The 18,107-nt window shown below is 37.2% G+C and overlaps 1 protein-coding gene across 4 annotated transcripts in view; it reads right to left on the bottom strand.

The window, feature by feature from the left end:
- The window catches only part of cacna1ia (calcium voltage-gated channel subunit alpha1 Ia), a 566,877-nt gene that overhangs the window by 293,580 nt on the left and 255,190 nt on the right, over positions 1–18,107 (bottom strand). For all 4 annotated transcript variants that reach the window (XM_062036515.1, XM_062036516.1, XM_062036514.1 and 1 more), the window contains one exon: positions 4,886–4,998. In XM_062036515.1, coding sequence (XP_061892499.1) covers positions 4,886–4,998 — 113 coding nt within the window. The remainder of the gene's footprint in view (positions 1–4,885; positions 4,999–18,107) is intronic.

Below are 18,107 nucleotides of genomic sequence, written 5' to 3'. Positions count from 1 at the left end.
TTTCCATGACAACCCATTAGTTTTCACCTGTCCTCATTTCACACACCTGTCTCACGCTTGGCACTCGCGCACCTGTCACTAATCATGTCACTGTTATTTAAGCCTGTCTTTTTCTGTTGATTGTCCTGGTGACATTATCCTTACTACCTCTGCTCACGCACCTGTCTCACGCTTTGCACTCGCGCACCTGTCACTAATTATGTCACTGTTATTTAAGCCTGTCTTTTTCTGTTGATCGTCCTGGTGACATTATCCTTACTACCTCTGCTACCTTTCATTCCAAGCCATTGTTCCCTGCACGTTTTTTCATGCCACAGTAAGTGTTGTATATTTCATGTTTATAGTTTTTGCCTTTCTGCAAGTTTTTGTTTCATTAGGCAAGTTTTTTGTTTGTTCTTTTTGTTAGTGTAAAAATAAACATGTCCTAACCTTCACGCTTTGCCCGCGCCAACTTTCCTTTGCATTCCGGGAAAACACCACACCCCAAGGTCCACGTTTTGACAATGTGTCTGATAACGTTAATGTTATCTTGTAGTCTACACCAGTGGTGCCCAACCACCAGTCCGGGGACCGGTATCAGTCCATGACACATTAGCTACCGGGCCGCAGAGAAACATGAAATAATTTGTAAAGGACTGCCTTTTCTGCGACTTAACTTTGGCCTGTCCCACTAAACACACCAATAAGATTGTTTATAGATGTACAATAAAACTCCTCATAGGAAGTTGTTATATTTGTTATAACTGTGTGACATGATCAGATCAGATAGATAGGTCTTTATTGTCATTGCACAAGTACAACGAAACTTTGTTTTCAGCACAAATCCGTTCAAGACAAAACAAACAGTGTACATGGTTACAGAACAGGAACGCTGATGGGTCGCCATTTTAAGGCGCCCCGTAAAAGATGGGAAAAAGGTAGAACGCTGGGGAAAAGGAAGAGTAAAAATCTAGACTGGGCTCCTAAGGGGGGCCGAGTCTGGAGCGGGAAAAAACCTCCATGCAATGCACACATAGACATGTTACATTTAATCACGACAAACTCGCAACAGAGGGGCGGGGAGTTGGGGCTCTGGAAGGCAACCGCTGCCATCCGACCATCACCCCGAGAAAGAAGCGGTGGTGAAGGCGTGGAGTTGGGGATCGGGGGTGTGTGCATGTGTGCCCAATTGTCGTGGGTGTGATGATGTAAGGTTTTTTATAGACTGAGGCCGATCTGCAAAAGTTCGACTCCAGGTGTCGTTGAGGAGGGAGGGAGGTCAAAAGCGTCCATCGTTGAGGTGTCCTCGGGGGTGTTTTTCAGAACAGCCTGTTCCTGTTGTTCACAGTGTCAAGGCCATTCGAGGGAGTCAAATCGAAGATTAGGATGTTTGTTCTCTGCGAGCAAACAGAAAACACAATGACTTGTCTGTTCTATTTGTCCATGCTGGCTTCTCTCAAATTCAATTCAATTATCCTTTTCAGCAAGCTTCTCCATGATGTGATCCATCTTGCGATTCAGTTCAGAAATCGCCGCAGTCTGTGTTCCCACAGCCCTGCCCAAACCTTCCATTACGATGAACAGCCTTTGGGCTCCTTGAGTGGCTGCCATCGTCTTACGAATTTGACGATACACCAGAGCAATGCCCAGCCCAATCAGCAGGTGCCCCGCGATCACGGTTCCAAATAGGTAGATGTCTTCCACGTCCTCGATGGAAAGGACTGAGAGGCACATGATTCTCCATTTGTCCCAGGAATCTCTCACATACCCCGCAGCAATGGTTCCATCAGGGCAGCCAGGCTCCCCCGAACCTCTTTTCCTCGTCGAAAATACTTTTTCAATTGCGTCGAGAGTCCAGCTGGTCATATCCATGTCTGATGTTTAGATTTGAGGACAGCGCAAAGAAAGAGGCTTCATGATACAATGCACATTCATGAACATTTCAAATACAAATGTGACAGATTGTAGTCGAAGGCTGATTTCCATCTGCATCTCATTGCAAAGAAACAAGCCCCCACTAATTCAGCGTTATAGTGGTTTTTGCTGTATTTATCTGGCACAAGTGGAAAGCCGGTCCCAGAAAATAATGCCTACATCAAACCAGTCCGTGGTGCAAAAAAAGTTGGGGACCACTGGTCTACACCACTCCAGAGTTTGCAGGTCTGTCTAATAAATAATACAAATGAATGCAGGATTTTCCCTGCATGTATTTTTCTTAGGTGGCCCACTTAAAGGGGCACTAACAGTCAATATTTATTTATTTAATTTTATTTTTTTCTTAAAAAATAAAAGTGAGTTTTTGTTAATCCAAGTATTGTGTTTTTTTTTTCCCCATATACAACAACCTATCTGGATTCGATAAGAGAATCGATAAGGAATCGGTTCGATAAGAGGATTCGATAATGGCATCGAAATCGATAATTTCTTAACAAACATCATCCCTACACAGGCATGTCCACATCTCAGACTGCCGCGCTGTGGAAGTGGATGTGAGGTGAGGAATAAAAACAAATATATTTGACAGCAATTATTGCATTGACCAATCTTAGAGCTAAGGGAAAGTTCAAGAAACTCTGGAGCAATTTCGAAACAACCGCAGATTCCATAATCCGCCCCAATGTTGATTTATTGTCTTTTATTTTCTCTATATTACTAAAGGAGCAAATGAGGGCCACTTTCAACCACGAAGGCATCGTCAGCAAAAATAAAGAAGCTCTGCAGTTGCCATTAGCAGCCGGTAGAAAAGGACCTTAGACTATACCTCAGGAGACCAGGCGCTTGTTAGAGAAGAAAAGGGCAGGAAAAAAGGGAAGTGAGCATTCTGGGTAGGATGTAGGAGCACACGTTAAAAAAGGCCAATATCTCACATCAGCAGAAATGGATCTCTTCATGATACAAACATTCTTTACTCCAGTGTTTTCAACCACTGTGCCACAGCACACTAGAGAATATGTAATTTCACCTATTTGGGTTAAAAAATATTTTTTGCAAACCAGTAATTATAATCCGCAAATAATGTGCCACTGTTGAGTGTCGGTGTTGTCTAGAGCTCGGCAGAGTAACCATTTAAAGGCCTACTGAAACCCACTACTAGCGACCACGCAGTTTGATAGTTTATATATCAATGATGAAATCTTAACATTGCAACACATGCCAATACGGCCGGGTTAACTTATAAAGTGCAATTTTAAATTTCCCGCTAAACTTCCGGTTGAAAACGTCTATGTATGATGACGTATGCGCGTGACGTCAATAGTTAAACGGAAGTATTCGGACACCATTGAATCCAATACAAAAAAGCTCTGTTTTCATCTCAAAAGTCCACAGTATTCTGGACATCTGTGTTGGTGAATCTTTTGCAATTTGTTTAATGAACAATGAAGACTGCAAAGAAGAAAGTTGTAGGTGGGATCGGTGTATTAGCGGCTGGCTGCAGCAACACAAACAGGAGGACTTTGACTTGGATAGCAGACGCGCTATCCGACGCTAGCCGCCGACCACACGGATGATCGGGTGAAGTCCTTCGTCCTTCCGTTGATCGCTGGAATGCAGGTGAGCACGGGTGTTGATGAGCAGATGAGGGCTGGCTGGCGTAGGTGGAGCGCTAATGTTTTTATAATAGCTCTGTGAGATCCCGTTGCTAAGTTAGCTTCAATGGCGTCGTTAGCAACAGCATTGTTAAGCTTCGCCAAGCTGGAAAGCATTAACCGTGTATTTACTGAGATCGGTAGGTTGTGAGTTCAAACCCCGGCCGGGTCATACCAAAGACTATAAAAATGGGACCCATTACCTCCCTGCTTGGCACTCAACATCAAGGGTTGGAATTGGGGGTTAAATCACCAAAAATGATTCCGGGCGCGGCTACGCTGCTGCCCACTGCTCCCCTCACCTCCCAGGGGGTGATCAAGGGGATGGGTCAAATGCAGAGGACACATTTCACCACACCGAGTGTGTGTGTGACAATCATTGGTACTTTAACTTTAACATGTCCATGGTTTAATAGTATTGTTGATTTTCTGTCTATCCTTCCACTCAGGGGTTTATTTATTTTGTTTCAATCTGCATTTAAGCACGATGCTATCACGTTAGCTCCGTAGATAAAGTGCTTCGCCGATGTATTGTCGTGGAGATAAAAGTCACTGTGAATGTCCATTTCGCGTTCTCGACTCTCATTTTCAAGAGGATATAGTATCCGAGGTGGTTTAAAATACAAATCCGTGATCCACAATAGAAAAAGGAGAGTGTGTGGAATCCAATGAGCCAGCTTGTACCCAAGTTACGGTAAGAGCGAAAAAATATGCGTCCTGCACTGCACTCTAGTCCTTCACTCTCATGTTCCTCATCCACAAATCTTTCATCCTGGCTCAAATTAATGGGGTAATCGTCGCTTTCTCGGTCCGAATTGCTCTCGCTGCTGGTGTAAACAATGGGGAAATGTGAGGAGCCTTTCAACTTGTGACGTCACGCTACTTCCGGTACAGGCAAGGCTTTTTTTATCAGCGACCAAAAGTTGCGAACTTTATCGTCGATGTTCTCTACTAAATCCTTTCAGCAAAAATATGGCAATATCGCAAAATGATCAAGTATGACACATAGAATGGATCTGCTATCCCCGTTTGAATAAAAAATAATCATTTCAGTAGGCCTTTAAACATATGTTTCTTATTGCAAATTTGTCCTTAAATAAAATAGTGAACATTTTTTTTTCAATGAAAAAAATGTGCCTTGGCTCAAAAACGTTTGAAAAACACTTTTTTACTCCGTGTGTGCGAGTAAAGACGTCGATACAACATCACTGGCGGAGGTAACCGACTCGATAATTTGTGAAGTCCTTCTATTTAATCATTCATCATTTGCATGCAGCATTTCCCGATAGAGACCTTGCAGATTAGCGCTCGGGCCTTACCTGGAGTATCTGGCAGCGGTCCGAGGTGCAGTCGATGTTCTCGCAGGGCTGATACATCCCCAGTGTCAAGCAGTTCAGCAGGATGACCATGATGCTAATCCTCTCAAACCATGTATGGCAGGACTTGGGTTAAGGAGGGAACAGTGCAACATTGGTACAGTACAGTATGAAATACAACAGTTGTTTCAGTAGGATAATAAAGCAGCAAAAATGACTTATTGTCAAACAAACAGTCACATTTCACAGTGGATTGCATCCGGAAAGTATCCACAGCGCTGACATTTTTCCACATTTTGTTGTGTTACGGCCTTACTCCAAAAATAGAAGACATTTATTTTTGTCCTCAAAATTCTACAGACAATACCCCATAAACAAATGTATTTTTTAAAATTGTGCAAGCTGAGACCCCGAACGGGACAAGCAGTAGAACATGGATGGATGGATGGATTGCAAATTTATTTTTTTTAAAAATAGCAAATATTTACTAAATAGCTAAATGCTAAGATAGCCTTACAAACACCTATGTTTTGCTTAAATAATTGTACGTAATTAAATAAAATAAGGAAATAGGTTAAATAGTATGTTGATATTGTTTACTGTCATCAGCACTCACCATAAATAAATTAAAAAATATACGGCCTTATTCCGTACTGATATTGGTATCAGTCGATCTCACTTATGGATGATCGGTATCGGAATAAAATTGTCTGATAGGAACATCCATTTTTATGGATCCTACAACATAGTTTTAGGGCTGTCAAAATGAATGTGTTGATCCGGTAATAACAGGCTACATTTTGTTATGTTACAGCCTTATTCCGAAAATGGAAGACATTTATTTTTGTCCTCAAAATTCTACAGACAATACGCCATAAACAAATGTTTTTTTATTTAGCAAATTTATTACAAAAAAAAAACATCACAAAGTATTTACTAAATAGCTAAATGCTAAGCTAGCCTTACAAACACATATGTTTTGCTTAAATAATTGTATGTAATTAAATAAAATAGGGAAATAGGTTAAATCGTATATTGATATTGTTTAACTGTCAATAGCACTCACCATAAATACATTTAAAAATGTACAGTTAATACGTGTGATTGGTACTGGTATTGGTATCGGTCGATCTCATTTATGGATGATCGGTATCGGAATACAATTTTCTGAGAGGAACATCCATTTTTATGGATCCTACAACATAGTTTTAGGGCTGTCAAAATGAATGTGTTGACCCGGTAATTACAGGCTACATTTTGTTATGTTACGGCCTTATTCCGAAAATGGAAGACATTTATTTTTGTCCTCAAAATTCTACAGACAATACCCCTATAAACAATTTTTTTTTATTTAGCAAATGTATTACAAAAAAAAAAATCACAAAGTATTTACTAAATAGCTAAATGCTAAGCTAGCCTTAAACACATATGTTTTGCTTAAATAATTGTATGTAATGAAATAAAATAAAGAAATAGTTTAAATATTATGTTGATATTGTTTAACTGTCAATAACACTCCCCATAAATACATTAAAAAATGTACAGTTAATACGTGTGATTGGTACTGGTATTGGTATCGGCCGATCTAACTTATGGATGATCGGTATCGGAATAACATTTTCTGAGAGGAACATCCATTTTTATGGATCCTACAACATAGATTTAGGGCTGTCAAAATGAATGTGTTGATCCGGTAATTACAGGCTACATCTTGTTATGTTACGGCCTTATTCCAAAAATGGAAGACATTTATTTTTGTCCTCAAAATTTTACAGACAATACCCCACAAACAAATGTATTTGTTTTAAATTGTGCAAATTTATAAAAAAAATAATAATCCCAAGTATTTACTAAATAGCTAAATGTTAAGCCAGCCTTGCAAACACCTATGTTTTGCTTAAATAATTGTATGTAATTAAATAAAATAAGGAAATAAGTTAAATAGTATGTTAATATTGTTTAACTGTCAATAGCACTCACCATAAATACATTTAAACATTTACAGTTAATACGTGTGATTGGTAGTGGTATTGGTATCGGTTGATCTCATTTATGGATGATCGGTATCGGAATAACATTTTCTGAGAGGAACATCCATTTTTATGGATCCTACAACATAGTTTTAGGGCTGTCAAAATGAATGTGTTGATCCGGTACATACAGGCTACATTTTGTTATGTTACGGCCTTATTCCAAAATGGAAGAAATTTATTTTTGGCCCCAAAATTCTACAGACAATACCCCATAAACAAATGTATTTTTTTTTAATTGTGCAAATTTATTACAAAAAAATAATCGCAAGTATTTACTAAATAGCTAAATGCTAAGCTAGCCTTACAAACACATATGTTTTGCTTAAATAAGTGTATGTAATTAAATAAAATAAGGAAATAAGTTAAATAGTATGTTGATATTGTTTAACTGTCAATAGCACTCACCATAAATACATTTACATTTTTTTACAGTTAATACGTGTGATTGGTACTGGTATTGGTATCGGTTGATCTCATTTATGGATGATCGGTATCGGAACAACATTTTCTGAGAGGAACATCCATTTTTATGGATCCTACAACATAGTTTTAGGGCTGTCAAAATGAATGTGTTGATCCGGTAATTACAGGCTACATTTTGTTATGTTACGGCCTTATTCCGAAAATGGAAGACATTTATTTTTGTCCTCAAAATTCTACAGACAATACTCCATAAACAAATGTTTTTTTTATTTAGCAAATGTATTACAAAAAAAAAATCACAAAGTATTTACTAAATAGCTAAATGCTAAGCTAGCCTTAAACACATATGTTTTGCTTAAATAATTTTTTGTAATGAAAGAAAAAAAAGAAATAGTTTAAATAGTATGTTTATATCGTTTAACTGTCAATAGCTCTCCCCATAAATATATTTAAAAATGTACATTTAATACGTGTGATTGGTACTGGTATTGGTATCAGTCGATCTCACTTATGGATGATCGGCATCGGAATAACATTTTCTGAGAGGAACATCCATTTTTATGGATCCTACAACATAGTTTTAGGGCTGTCAAAATGAATGTGTTAATCCGGTAATTACAGGCTACATTTTGTTATGGTACGGCCTTATTCCAAAAATGGAAGACATTTATTTTTGTCCTCAAAATTCTACAGACAATACCCCATAAACAAATGTTTTTTTTATTTAGCAAATGTATTACAAAAAAAAAATCACCAAGTATTTACTAAATAGCTAAATGCTAAGCTAGCCTTACAAACACATATGTTTTGCTTAAATAATTGTATGTAATTAAATAAAATAGGGAAATAGGTTAAATAGTATATTGATATTGTTTAACTGTCAATAGCACTCACCATAAATACATTTAAAAATGTACAGTTAATACGTGTGATTGGTACTGGTATTGGTATCCGTCGATCTCATTTATGGATGATCTGTATCGGAATAACATTTTCTGAGAGGAACATCCATTTTTATGGATCCTACAACATAGTTTTAGGGCTGTCAAAATGAATGTGTTAATCCGGTAATTACAGGCTACATTTTGTTATGTTACGGCCTTATTCCAAAAATGGAAGAAATTTATTTTTGTCCTCAAAATTCTACAGACAATACCCCATAAACAAATGTTTTTTTTATTTAGCAAATGTATTACAAAAAAAAAATCACCAAGTATTTACTAAATAGCTAAATGCTAAGCTAGCCTTACAAACACATATGTTTTGCTTAAATAATTGTATGTAATTAGATAAAATAGGGAAATAGGTTAAATAGTATATTGATATTGTTTAACTGTCAATAGCACTCACCATAAATACATTTAAAAATGTACAGTTAATACCTGTGATTGGTACTGGTATTGGTATCCGTCGATCTCATTTATGGATGATCTGTATCGGAATAACATTTTCTGAGAGGAACATCCATTTTTATGGATCCTACAACATAGTTTTAGGGCTGTCAAAATGAATGTGTTGATCCGGTAATTACAGGCTACATTTTGTTATGTTACGGCCTCATTCCAAAATGGAAGACATTTATTTTTGTCCCCAAAATTCTACAGACAATACCACATAAACAAATGTATTTTTTTTAAATTGTGCAAATTTATTACAAAAAAATAATCGCAAGTATTTACTAAATAGCTAAATGCTAAGCTAGCCTTAAACACATATGTTTTGCTTAAATAATTGTATGTAATGAAATAAAATAAAGAAATAGTTTAAATAGTATGTTGATATTGTTTAACTGTCAATAACACTCCCCATAAATACATTTAAAAATGTACAGTTAATAAATGTGATTGGTACTGGTATTGGTATCGGCCGATCTAACTTATGGATGATCGGTATCGGAATAACATTTTCTTTGAGGAACATCCATTTTTATGGATCCTACAACATAGTTTTAGGGCTGTCAAAATGAATGTGTTGATCCGGTAATTACAGGCTACATTTTGTTATGTTACGGCCTTATTCCGAAAATAGAAGACATGTATTTGTGTCCTCAAAATTCTACAGACAATACCCCATGAACAAATGTTTTTGTTTTTTCAATTTTGCAAATGTATTAAAAAAAAATCACATGTATTTACAGCCTTTGCAACACCTCCCTAGCACCCTGAGGTTCGATGGGAAGCATTGGTTTTCAATCTGGATGTCTTGGTACATTGCTGCATTCATCTTTCTCTCTATCCTGACTAGTCTCTCAGCAGCATGATGCTGCCAATGACGCCTGGCATTAACGCCAAAAAGTTCAATCTTTCTCTCATCAGACCAAAGAATTTTGTTACTCATGGTATGAGAGTCTTTCAGGTACATTTTGGCAAACTTTTTACTAAGAAATGGCAGTCATGGGTGGGCGCCCACAGAGTAGGCCATGCCCGCTGGAAGCTGTTTATTTTATTTGGGTTTTGTTTTTATACGCCGCGGCAAATAAAAATAAGACGATAACTAATCAAAACAATGGCACATTGACTAAGATTAACACACAATTAACTGACATGCTAAAGTATAAATACGAGAGGAAAATGTTGACAGGAACGAAATCCAATCATATTAAATTTCTTGCGAGAGAAGGAAGTCACAGCCAAAATCTAACTGTGTGGCTTTACCATGTTCCACATAGCAATATGTACCTGGGAGAAAGTGAAGAGGACACATTTCATTTGTTACTGCTATGATGCCATCAGCAGGCGAGTCATTGATCGTGATATACACATAAATGTAAGTCAAATCTATTATTTGCTGCTATCTGTGTTGCGCCAAAAACTGATTCTGAGATGTGCCAAAGAGTGTACCGCTTTCGGGCTTTACTGTCCACAACTGATTACTACATGTAATACAAACATATTTCTGGTTATCGTAACGATATGTGTTATTTCAGCCTTTTTCATGTCCGATAAATGGCAGAGTTGTCCATTTCTATGGTTTTTGATTGAGACTTTTATTAGTAGGTTGCACAGTGAAGTACATATTCCGTACAATTGACCACTAAATGGTAACACCTGAATAAGTTTTTCAACTTGTTTAAGTCGGGGTCCACTTAAATTGATTATTATTATTAACTATATTGTAAAGTACTCTTATTGATCCAATGTTTATGTGCTAAAACCTCTTTCTTGTTTAGTATCGCTACATACAATATTAACTGTTATTTGATCATGCACATAATACAAATGAATAAAGTGTTTGGATGTATTCATTCAAGAGAGTTACACATGTGATAATGAAGTACATACTGTACTGTTTACGTGTTGAAGTATCATTTAAAAAGCTGGAATCAACCCCAAAATACTATTTCATCTGAGCATCTCCTAAGGTTCATATTCAAATAGACTTCAGGCTGTATTTTCTGCCAAAGGTACATCAACAAAGTATCGTGCAAAGGCTGTGAATACGTATGTACATGTGAGTTTTTGTTTATTTTTATTTTTAATAATTTTGCAATAAAAAAAAAACAAAAAACATTTTCACATTGTTATTATTGGGTATTGTCTGTAGAATTTTGAGGACAAAAATGCATGTATTCTACTTTGGAATAAGGCTGTAACATAACAACATGGAAAAAGTGAAACCCTGTGAATACTTTCCAGATGCACTCTAGGGGACACGTAAATCAAAGAGATTGATATATGAATTCTCAAATGATATGCAAGACAAATTCATCCTGTTCGTGATAGGAGAATATCGGACAGAAAGTTCCAAAAAGGAAATAAACAAACCAAATAAACAAACAAATCAAAAACCCTGGTGACTCAAAGGTGGCATGAAACAGCGAGCAATTCAAACAGAAGATGAAGATGTAAAGTGATGTTCATCATTTCTCTCACTATGAGACTGCATGAGTCACAAACTCGTGACAGAGTCGAGTATAAAATCTCGAGCCGAGCCCCCTCCAAGGCACAGAGACATAGATGGTGTGTTTTAAAAAATGATGTACACTGCAGTGTGTACTCATCAAAAACACAGCCAGTGTAATTAAAGGCAATGCTTAAGGTGCTGAGTGTATGCATAGCACTGCATCCTCCAGGTCAACCGCATCATATCTACTCAAACCATCCATTACATTTAAATGATCATCTATTTGCTCAATGATTTTCCAATTTGCAGGTGGAGTGGGAGGAGCCGAGATGGATTATGATGGCCTACAATCCTGCAGGGACGACTCAACACGCATTTAAAACAGGACATTATGCACACTAAAAAATGTTGGGTTAAAAAAATAACCCAATTTTAACCCAACTGCTGGTTCAGAAAAGGACGAACCCCTTACTTGAGTTATTTTAACTCAACATTTTGGGTACATTTTTTCAACCCAACTTTTGCGTTGAATTATTTAACCAAAACGGTGAGTTATGATAACCTACTGTTGGGTTATTCCCAATCAAACTGTTGGGTTGAATTTGTCACAGGGTGTAGGTGACGAACCCCAAGATGCAGAGAAGGCAGGATTGGTGCAGGAAAACATGATTTAACTTAACTCTATAACAAGAAACAAACAAAAGGGTGCGCGCACAAGGCGGAGAACAAACTTGGCTATGAACAGAAACTAGCACAAAGGCTAAACTATGGACAAGAAACAAAAACACTTACTGTGACACGAATAAACAAAACTCACGTGGCAAGAAACGAGCAGGATGAACTATGACATGAGCAGAGTGAACAGAAGTAGACACAGCTACAACGACAAGTGTAAATGTCATCGACAAGTATAAACGACACTGACCTCGACAATCATTAGCGACATTGACAATCATAATGACAATACTCCAGCACAGACTGGATGGCAAGGGAGGTTTAAATAGTAGCTGGCTGATTGACACCAGGTGTGGCCAGGTGCCAATCAGCCGCAGTTGAGGGAAGCAGCGCTCAGAGAGACCAGCAGGAAACAAACAAAATAAAAGCGCTGACAGGAAATAAAGACAAACAGAGGAAAAACTCAAAACATAACTAAACTGTCAGTGACAAATCTGACAGAATTATTTAACCCAAAAGTTGAGTTATGCTAACTCAATGTCGGTTGATTCATAACCCAACTATTGGGTTGAATTTATTTCACACAAAAGCTAAGTTTTGCTCACTACAATGTTGGGTTATTCCAAACCCAACTATTGGGTTGTGCAATTTAGCGCTCCTTGACCTAATAGTTGGTTAAAAATTATACATTTTACTGCTGGTTTGTCCTACTCCTTCCCAACTACTGATCAACATTATTTGTATTCCATTAAAATATACTCAAAAGCAAGATATGAGTTACATTTTTTTTATATAATGATTGCTGTGTATGGTCAAAGTAGTTCTATACAGCATGCTCAAATATTTTCATGTACATAAAATGTGTGATTTTAAATAATGTTAATGAGATTAATCCTTACTAAAATTCCCATCAAGAAAAAAATACCTTTTTTAATAAATAAAAAAAGCCTTTTACCCAAAAATGCGTTACTCATTGAAAAACAACCCAAAAATGGTTAATAGTCTTGAAAACCCAGAAATTGAGTTAAAACCCCAATAATGGATTGCTCTTCATAAAAATAACTAAAAAATTGAACCCAACACTCGCAACTCATAAATTGGATTAGCAAAATAACCCAGCATTTTTAGTGTGTGTGGTCAAATAATACTATTTCCATCCATGCCTATGTGTTATGGATGTGCCGATAGATCGGTCCGCAATCAATTTTGCCCATTTTTCGCAAAAAAATATGTGTACACTATTGCCGAATAATGCCGATTACGAACGTTGATTCCCTCGAGCTGATACTGTATCGATTTTTAGTCTCCGGGCTGACAAGTGATGAGCAGCTAACTATGCGTGTCCATACACAGTGTGGAGCAGCTCCTTTTAGTCCAGGGGTCGGCAACCCAAAATGTTGAAAGAGCCATGTTGGACCAAAAATACAAAAAAATAATCTGTCCGGAGCCTCCAACAAATAAAAGCCTTTTATAAGTGTTATAATGAAGGCAACACGTGACGCAAGTGTCTATATTAGCCTACTATCAAAATGACTATGTGTCACAGGCTGACGCAAATCTTTGTTGACAGAAATGTTGACTGTAATCTACACATTTTTACAACATTGGAAAATATTAGTAAAACAGAGGCTTCTCAGAGGGTGAGATAACTCCTGGCTCAGAATGGCCAAAGGTATAGATGTGTGTGTCCAAGATAAAGGAAATGGCTAGCTGTCTTCTTCTAATGGATTTATTACAATCTGTCAATGTGTGGACTTTAGGGTTTGTTGCAAAGGAAAGTTGGAGCGGGCAAGGCGTGAAGGTAAGGACATCATTTATTTTAACACTATCAAAAGGAACAAACGAAAAGCGTGCACAAGGGCGGAAGTACAAACTTGGCTATGAACAAAATTAACACATAAACAGACTAAGGACATGAAACAAAACTTACTTGGTCAAGCATGGAAAGATCATAGAACTATGGCATGGACGCGTAATCATGGAGGTATCAGAGTTAATGTCGCCAGGCTGACTTCCTGGCAGCAATGGGCTTAAATAATACAGACATGATTTGTGACAGGTGCGCGAGTGCAAAACGTGAGACAGGTGAAACTAATGAGTAGTCATGGTGACAAGACAAACAAGAGTGCACAAAGAGTCCAAAAACCAAACCTGAACATAACCAAAACAAAACATGATCACACAGACATGCCACAATCGTTGCAAGTTGGGTAACATTTGTTGTTGTCCGGAACAACATGGCACACAAACAACAATCAGAAATGCAGCCAATATTACATACAGAGAATGTGCCATGAGACATGCAAATATAAATTAAATACACAGAGGACATAAGTAAAGGAAATTAAATGAGCTCAAATATACCTACAAACGAAGCATAATGATGCAATATGTACATACAGCTAGTCTAGATAGCACGTTAGCATTGATTAGCTTGCCATCACGCAGTGACCAAATATGCCTGATTAGCACTCAACACAAGACAATACCTTCAACAAAGCTCACCTTTGTGTATTCATGCACAGCATAAAATGTTTGGTGGACAAAGTGAGACAAAGAAGGAGTGGCATAAAACACGTCTTTCTGTGGCAGTGTCGTAGAAAGTTGTATTTGTAGTCAAACTACGGCGAGTTCAAAGACCGCTGAAACTAGGACAAAACGGCGCTCGACAAATACTCTCATCAGTAAAGCATGTTTAATGTAAACAGTGGGATTTCTAACAGTTAGGAAGGCTTGTGTCATGTTTGTCCTAAAGAAACAATATTAAAACAAAATGTTGTATGCATTTTTTTATTTTTATTCCAGGGAGCCACTAGGTCGGAGCTAAAGAGCCGCTGGTTGCTGACCCCCGACTTAGTCACTCATAATAACCTCCATTGCGGCAAACATACTGCATTTCTTAGTATCTTAAGTAGCCTTATCACTGGAGGACAAGGCTAAATATGTTACACACCAAGAGCAAGCCCAGGGCAGACATGCGGATGGATGGATGGATGGATGGATGGATGGATGGATGGATGGATGGATGGATGGATGGATGGATGGATGGATGGATGGATGGATGGATGGATGGATGGATGGATGGATGGATGGATGGATGGATGGATGGATGGATGGATGGATGGATGGATGGATGGATGGATGGATGGATAGATAGATAGATAGATAGATAGATAGATAGATAGATAGATAGATAGATAGATAGATAGATAGATAGATAGATAGATAGATAGATAGATAGATAGATAGATAGATAGATAGATAGATAGATAGATAGATAGATCGTACTTTATTGATTCCTTCAGGAAAAAAAAAGCTAAGCTAAATGCTAAACTAGCCTTAAAAACACATGTTTTGCTTAAATAATGAAAAAAATAAATAAATAAGGAAATGGTTTAAATATTATGTTGATATTGTTTAACTGTCAATAGCACTCACCATAAATAAATGTACAGTTAATACATGTGATTGGTACTGGTATTGGTATCAGTCGATCTCACTTATGGATGATCGGTATCGGAATAACATTTTCTGAGAGGGACATCCATTTTTATGTATCCTACAACATAGTTTTAGGGCTGTCAAAACGAATGTGTTGATCCGGTAATTACAGGCTCCAGAAGCAAACAAGTCAATGTGTGTTTAGATCAGGGGACGTCGTTGTGAGTTTCTGAAGCCCTTTGAGGGGCTCATGATTAGGGGCTATATAAATAACATGTGATTGACGATTGATTGATTGATTGATATGGATGATGCTGAACAACACGTTGGTCCTCTCCATGCTATTTTTGAGTATGACGGAACAGTTGATCGACATAAAGTACAATGCACACTCAAACATGCATTCAATTTACACGCAATACATAGTTTTAGTTTTTCCATTACAGCATGTCCGAAAAGGAGTAGGAGGAAGCAGAGTTGATTTAATCCAACCTCATGTCGTATCAAAGCAATTATTAACACACTTGTTTGGTCTCGATCTGAAACACCACAGTTATAAATAGATACCGTAAATGGGTAAATAAATAAAATAATGAATAGACATTGAGTAAGTGAATAATTAATACATAAATAAAGTTCTCGTTAATAAATTGTTAAATAATTTATGGTTTTCATCATGAGATGAATAAGATTATCTGGTATTTGATAAGCTTTGAGACGTTTATCAAGCTTCTTCTTCTTTGTACTTTGTAAACACTCTGATTTTCCACATTTCCTCAAACTAAATCATCAAATCAAATCAACTTTATTTATAAAGCACATTTAAAATTTACCACAGGGTAATCATTATAGTCATTTCTTTGATTTCTTTGCTTAATCCATTCCAATATTTAATTTCACATACTGATGTGCTAAAGGGATCGTAAGATATCACGTTGATAACACAAAAAAAGCATTTTGCAACATAAACATGATGTTAAATGTGTTAAATAAACATGTTAAGTGTGGACATACAGTATTCTCGTCTTTCTTGCAAAATAAAAGTTATGTTTATTTGATATACAGTACTGTATAGTCCTTTTTATTGTGGTTAATGTGAACAAACCTTGACAAAACTGGACTTTAGTCGAATCTGGAACCTATTATTCATATTTACATCGTTTTTTTATGGAGATATTTTCTGTAGTATACTGTATTTTCTGGACTTTAGAGCGCACCACCAAATTTTAGAAGAAATTAAATACGTTTACATAGATTAGCCGCACAGACTATAAGCCGCAGATATACTCAATATCTGTACAAAAGATTTTGTAAATATTATTTACATACATTGGTATCGGTGCGTGTAACACAACAGTAAAACGGATGAGCAAACAAAACAGAAGTCATCGTCATGGACCCACTAGCTGCGGAAGCGAGCTTTCCAATCATCTAAACAGACTCAATGACTCCACGGTGACGTTTTGGTGAATTTATGAAACTGAAAAAAAACAAAAAATAATGCCATTGTACGTTAAAAATACTAACAGAGACACTTGTAACCGTGTTAGCATATTTTCTAATGCCAACGACGCTATCTTGATTATATAACTATAGCATGTACAAATATGCGGACAAACAGTCCTACAGACATCACACATGAGACGGTTTGGTAAGTATGACTTGTTTTAGTTATATTGTAAAACTTACAAACGTTGCTTGGAGTGATGAATGAAGAAAACGCTATGGACAAGTATACTTCCGGTTGAAGGCACACAACAGGAAGTACATTTTCAAACCGCAGCACCTGCAGTGATCAAGCTTGTCCAAAAATATGGCGTCATAGCATAAACAATAACACACCTATTTAGTGTCTCTATCGGTGTAATATGAAAAGTATTTGTTGAATACAAAACATCATGGCCTTTAGCAAGGAAAAATCCATAAACTAGCCGCGCCGTTTTATAAGCCGCAAGGTATAAAACGTTGGATAAAAGTAACGGCTTATAGTCCGGAAAATCCGTTACAAACTTTTTAAAATACGAACCCTGTTTAATAAACAACAGAGTTTGTAATTCGAGCTTCCCATCCCATTAATGTTAAAGCAGTTTATTTCCGCTGAAAGTAAGTCAACGATCAGCCGTTATTGTCTATTATACAAAACCCAAAACCAGTGAAGTTGGCACGTTGTGTAAATGGTAAATAAAAACAGAATACAATGATTTGCAAATCCTTTTCAACCTAAATTCAATTGAATAAACTGCAAAGACAGGATATTTATTGTTCAAACTGAGAAACGTATTAACTTTGCACATTGAAAAAAAGTTGTCACAGGGGCATTGTTACCACTGTGTTACATCGCCTTTCCTTTTAACAACAGTCAGTAAATGTTTAGGAACTGAGGAGACCAATTTTTGTACCTTTTCAGGTGGAATTATTTCCCATTCTTGCTTGATGTACAGCTTAAGTTGTTTTGGTATTTTAGGCTTCATAATGCTCCACACATTTTCAATGGGAGACAGGTCTGGACTACAGGCAGGCCAGTCTATTACCCGCACTCTTTTACTATGAAGCCATGCTGTTGTAAAATGTGGCTTGGCATTGTTTTGATGAAATAAGCAGGGGCGTCCATGGTAACGTTGCTTGGATGGCAACATGTTACTCCAAAACCTGTATGTACCTTTCAGCATTAATGGTGCCTTCACAGATGTGTAATTTACCCATGTCTTGGGCACTAATACACCCCCATACCATCACAGATGCTGGCTTTTCAACTTTGCGCCTATAACAATCTGGATGGTTCTTTTCCTCTTTGGTCCGGAGGACACGAC

The sequence above is a fragment of the Entelurus aequoreus genome, linkage group LG25 (genome assembly GCF_033978785.1).
Source record: "Entelurus aequoreus isolate RoL-2023_Sb linkage group LG25, RoL_Eaeq_v1.1, whole genome shotgun sequence".
Lineage (NCBI taxonomy): Eukaryota > Metazoa > Chordata > Actinopteri > Syngnathiformes > Syngnathidae > Entelurus > Entelurus aequoreus.
This window is presented reverse-complemented; position numbering and strand designations above follow the sequence as displayed.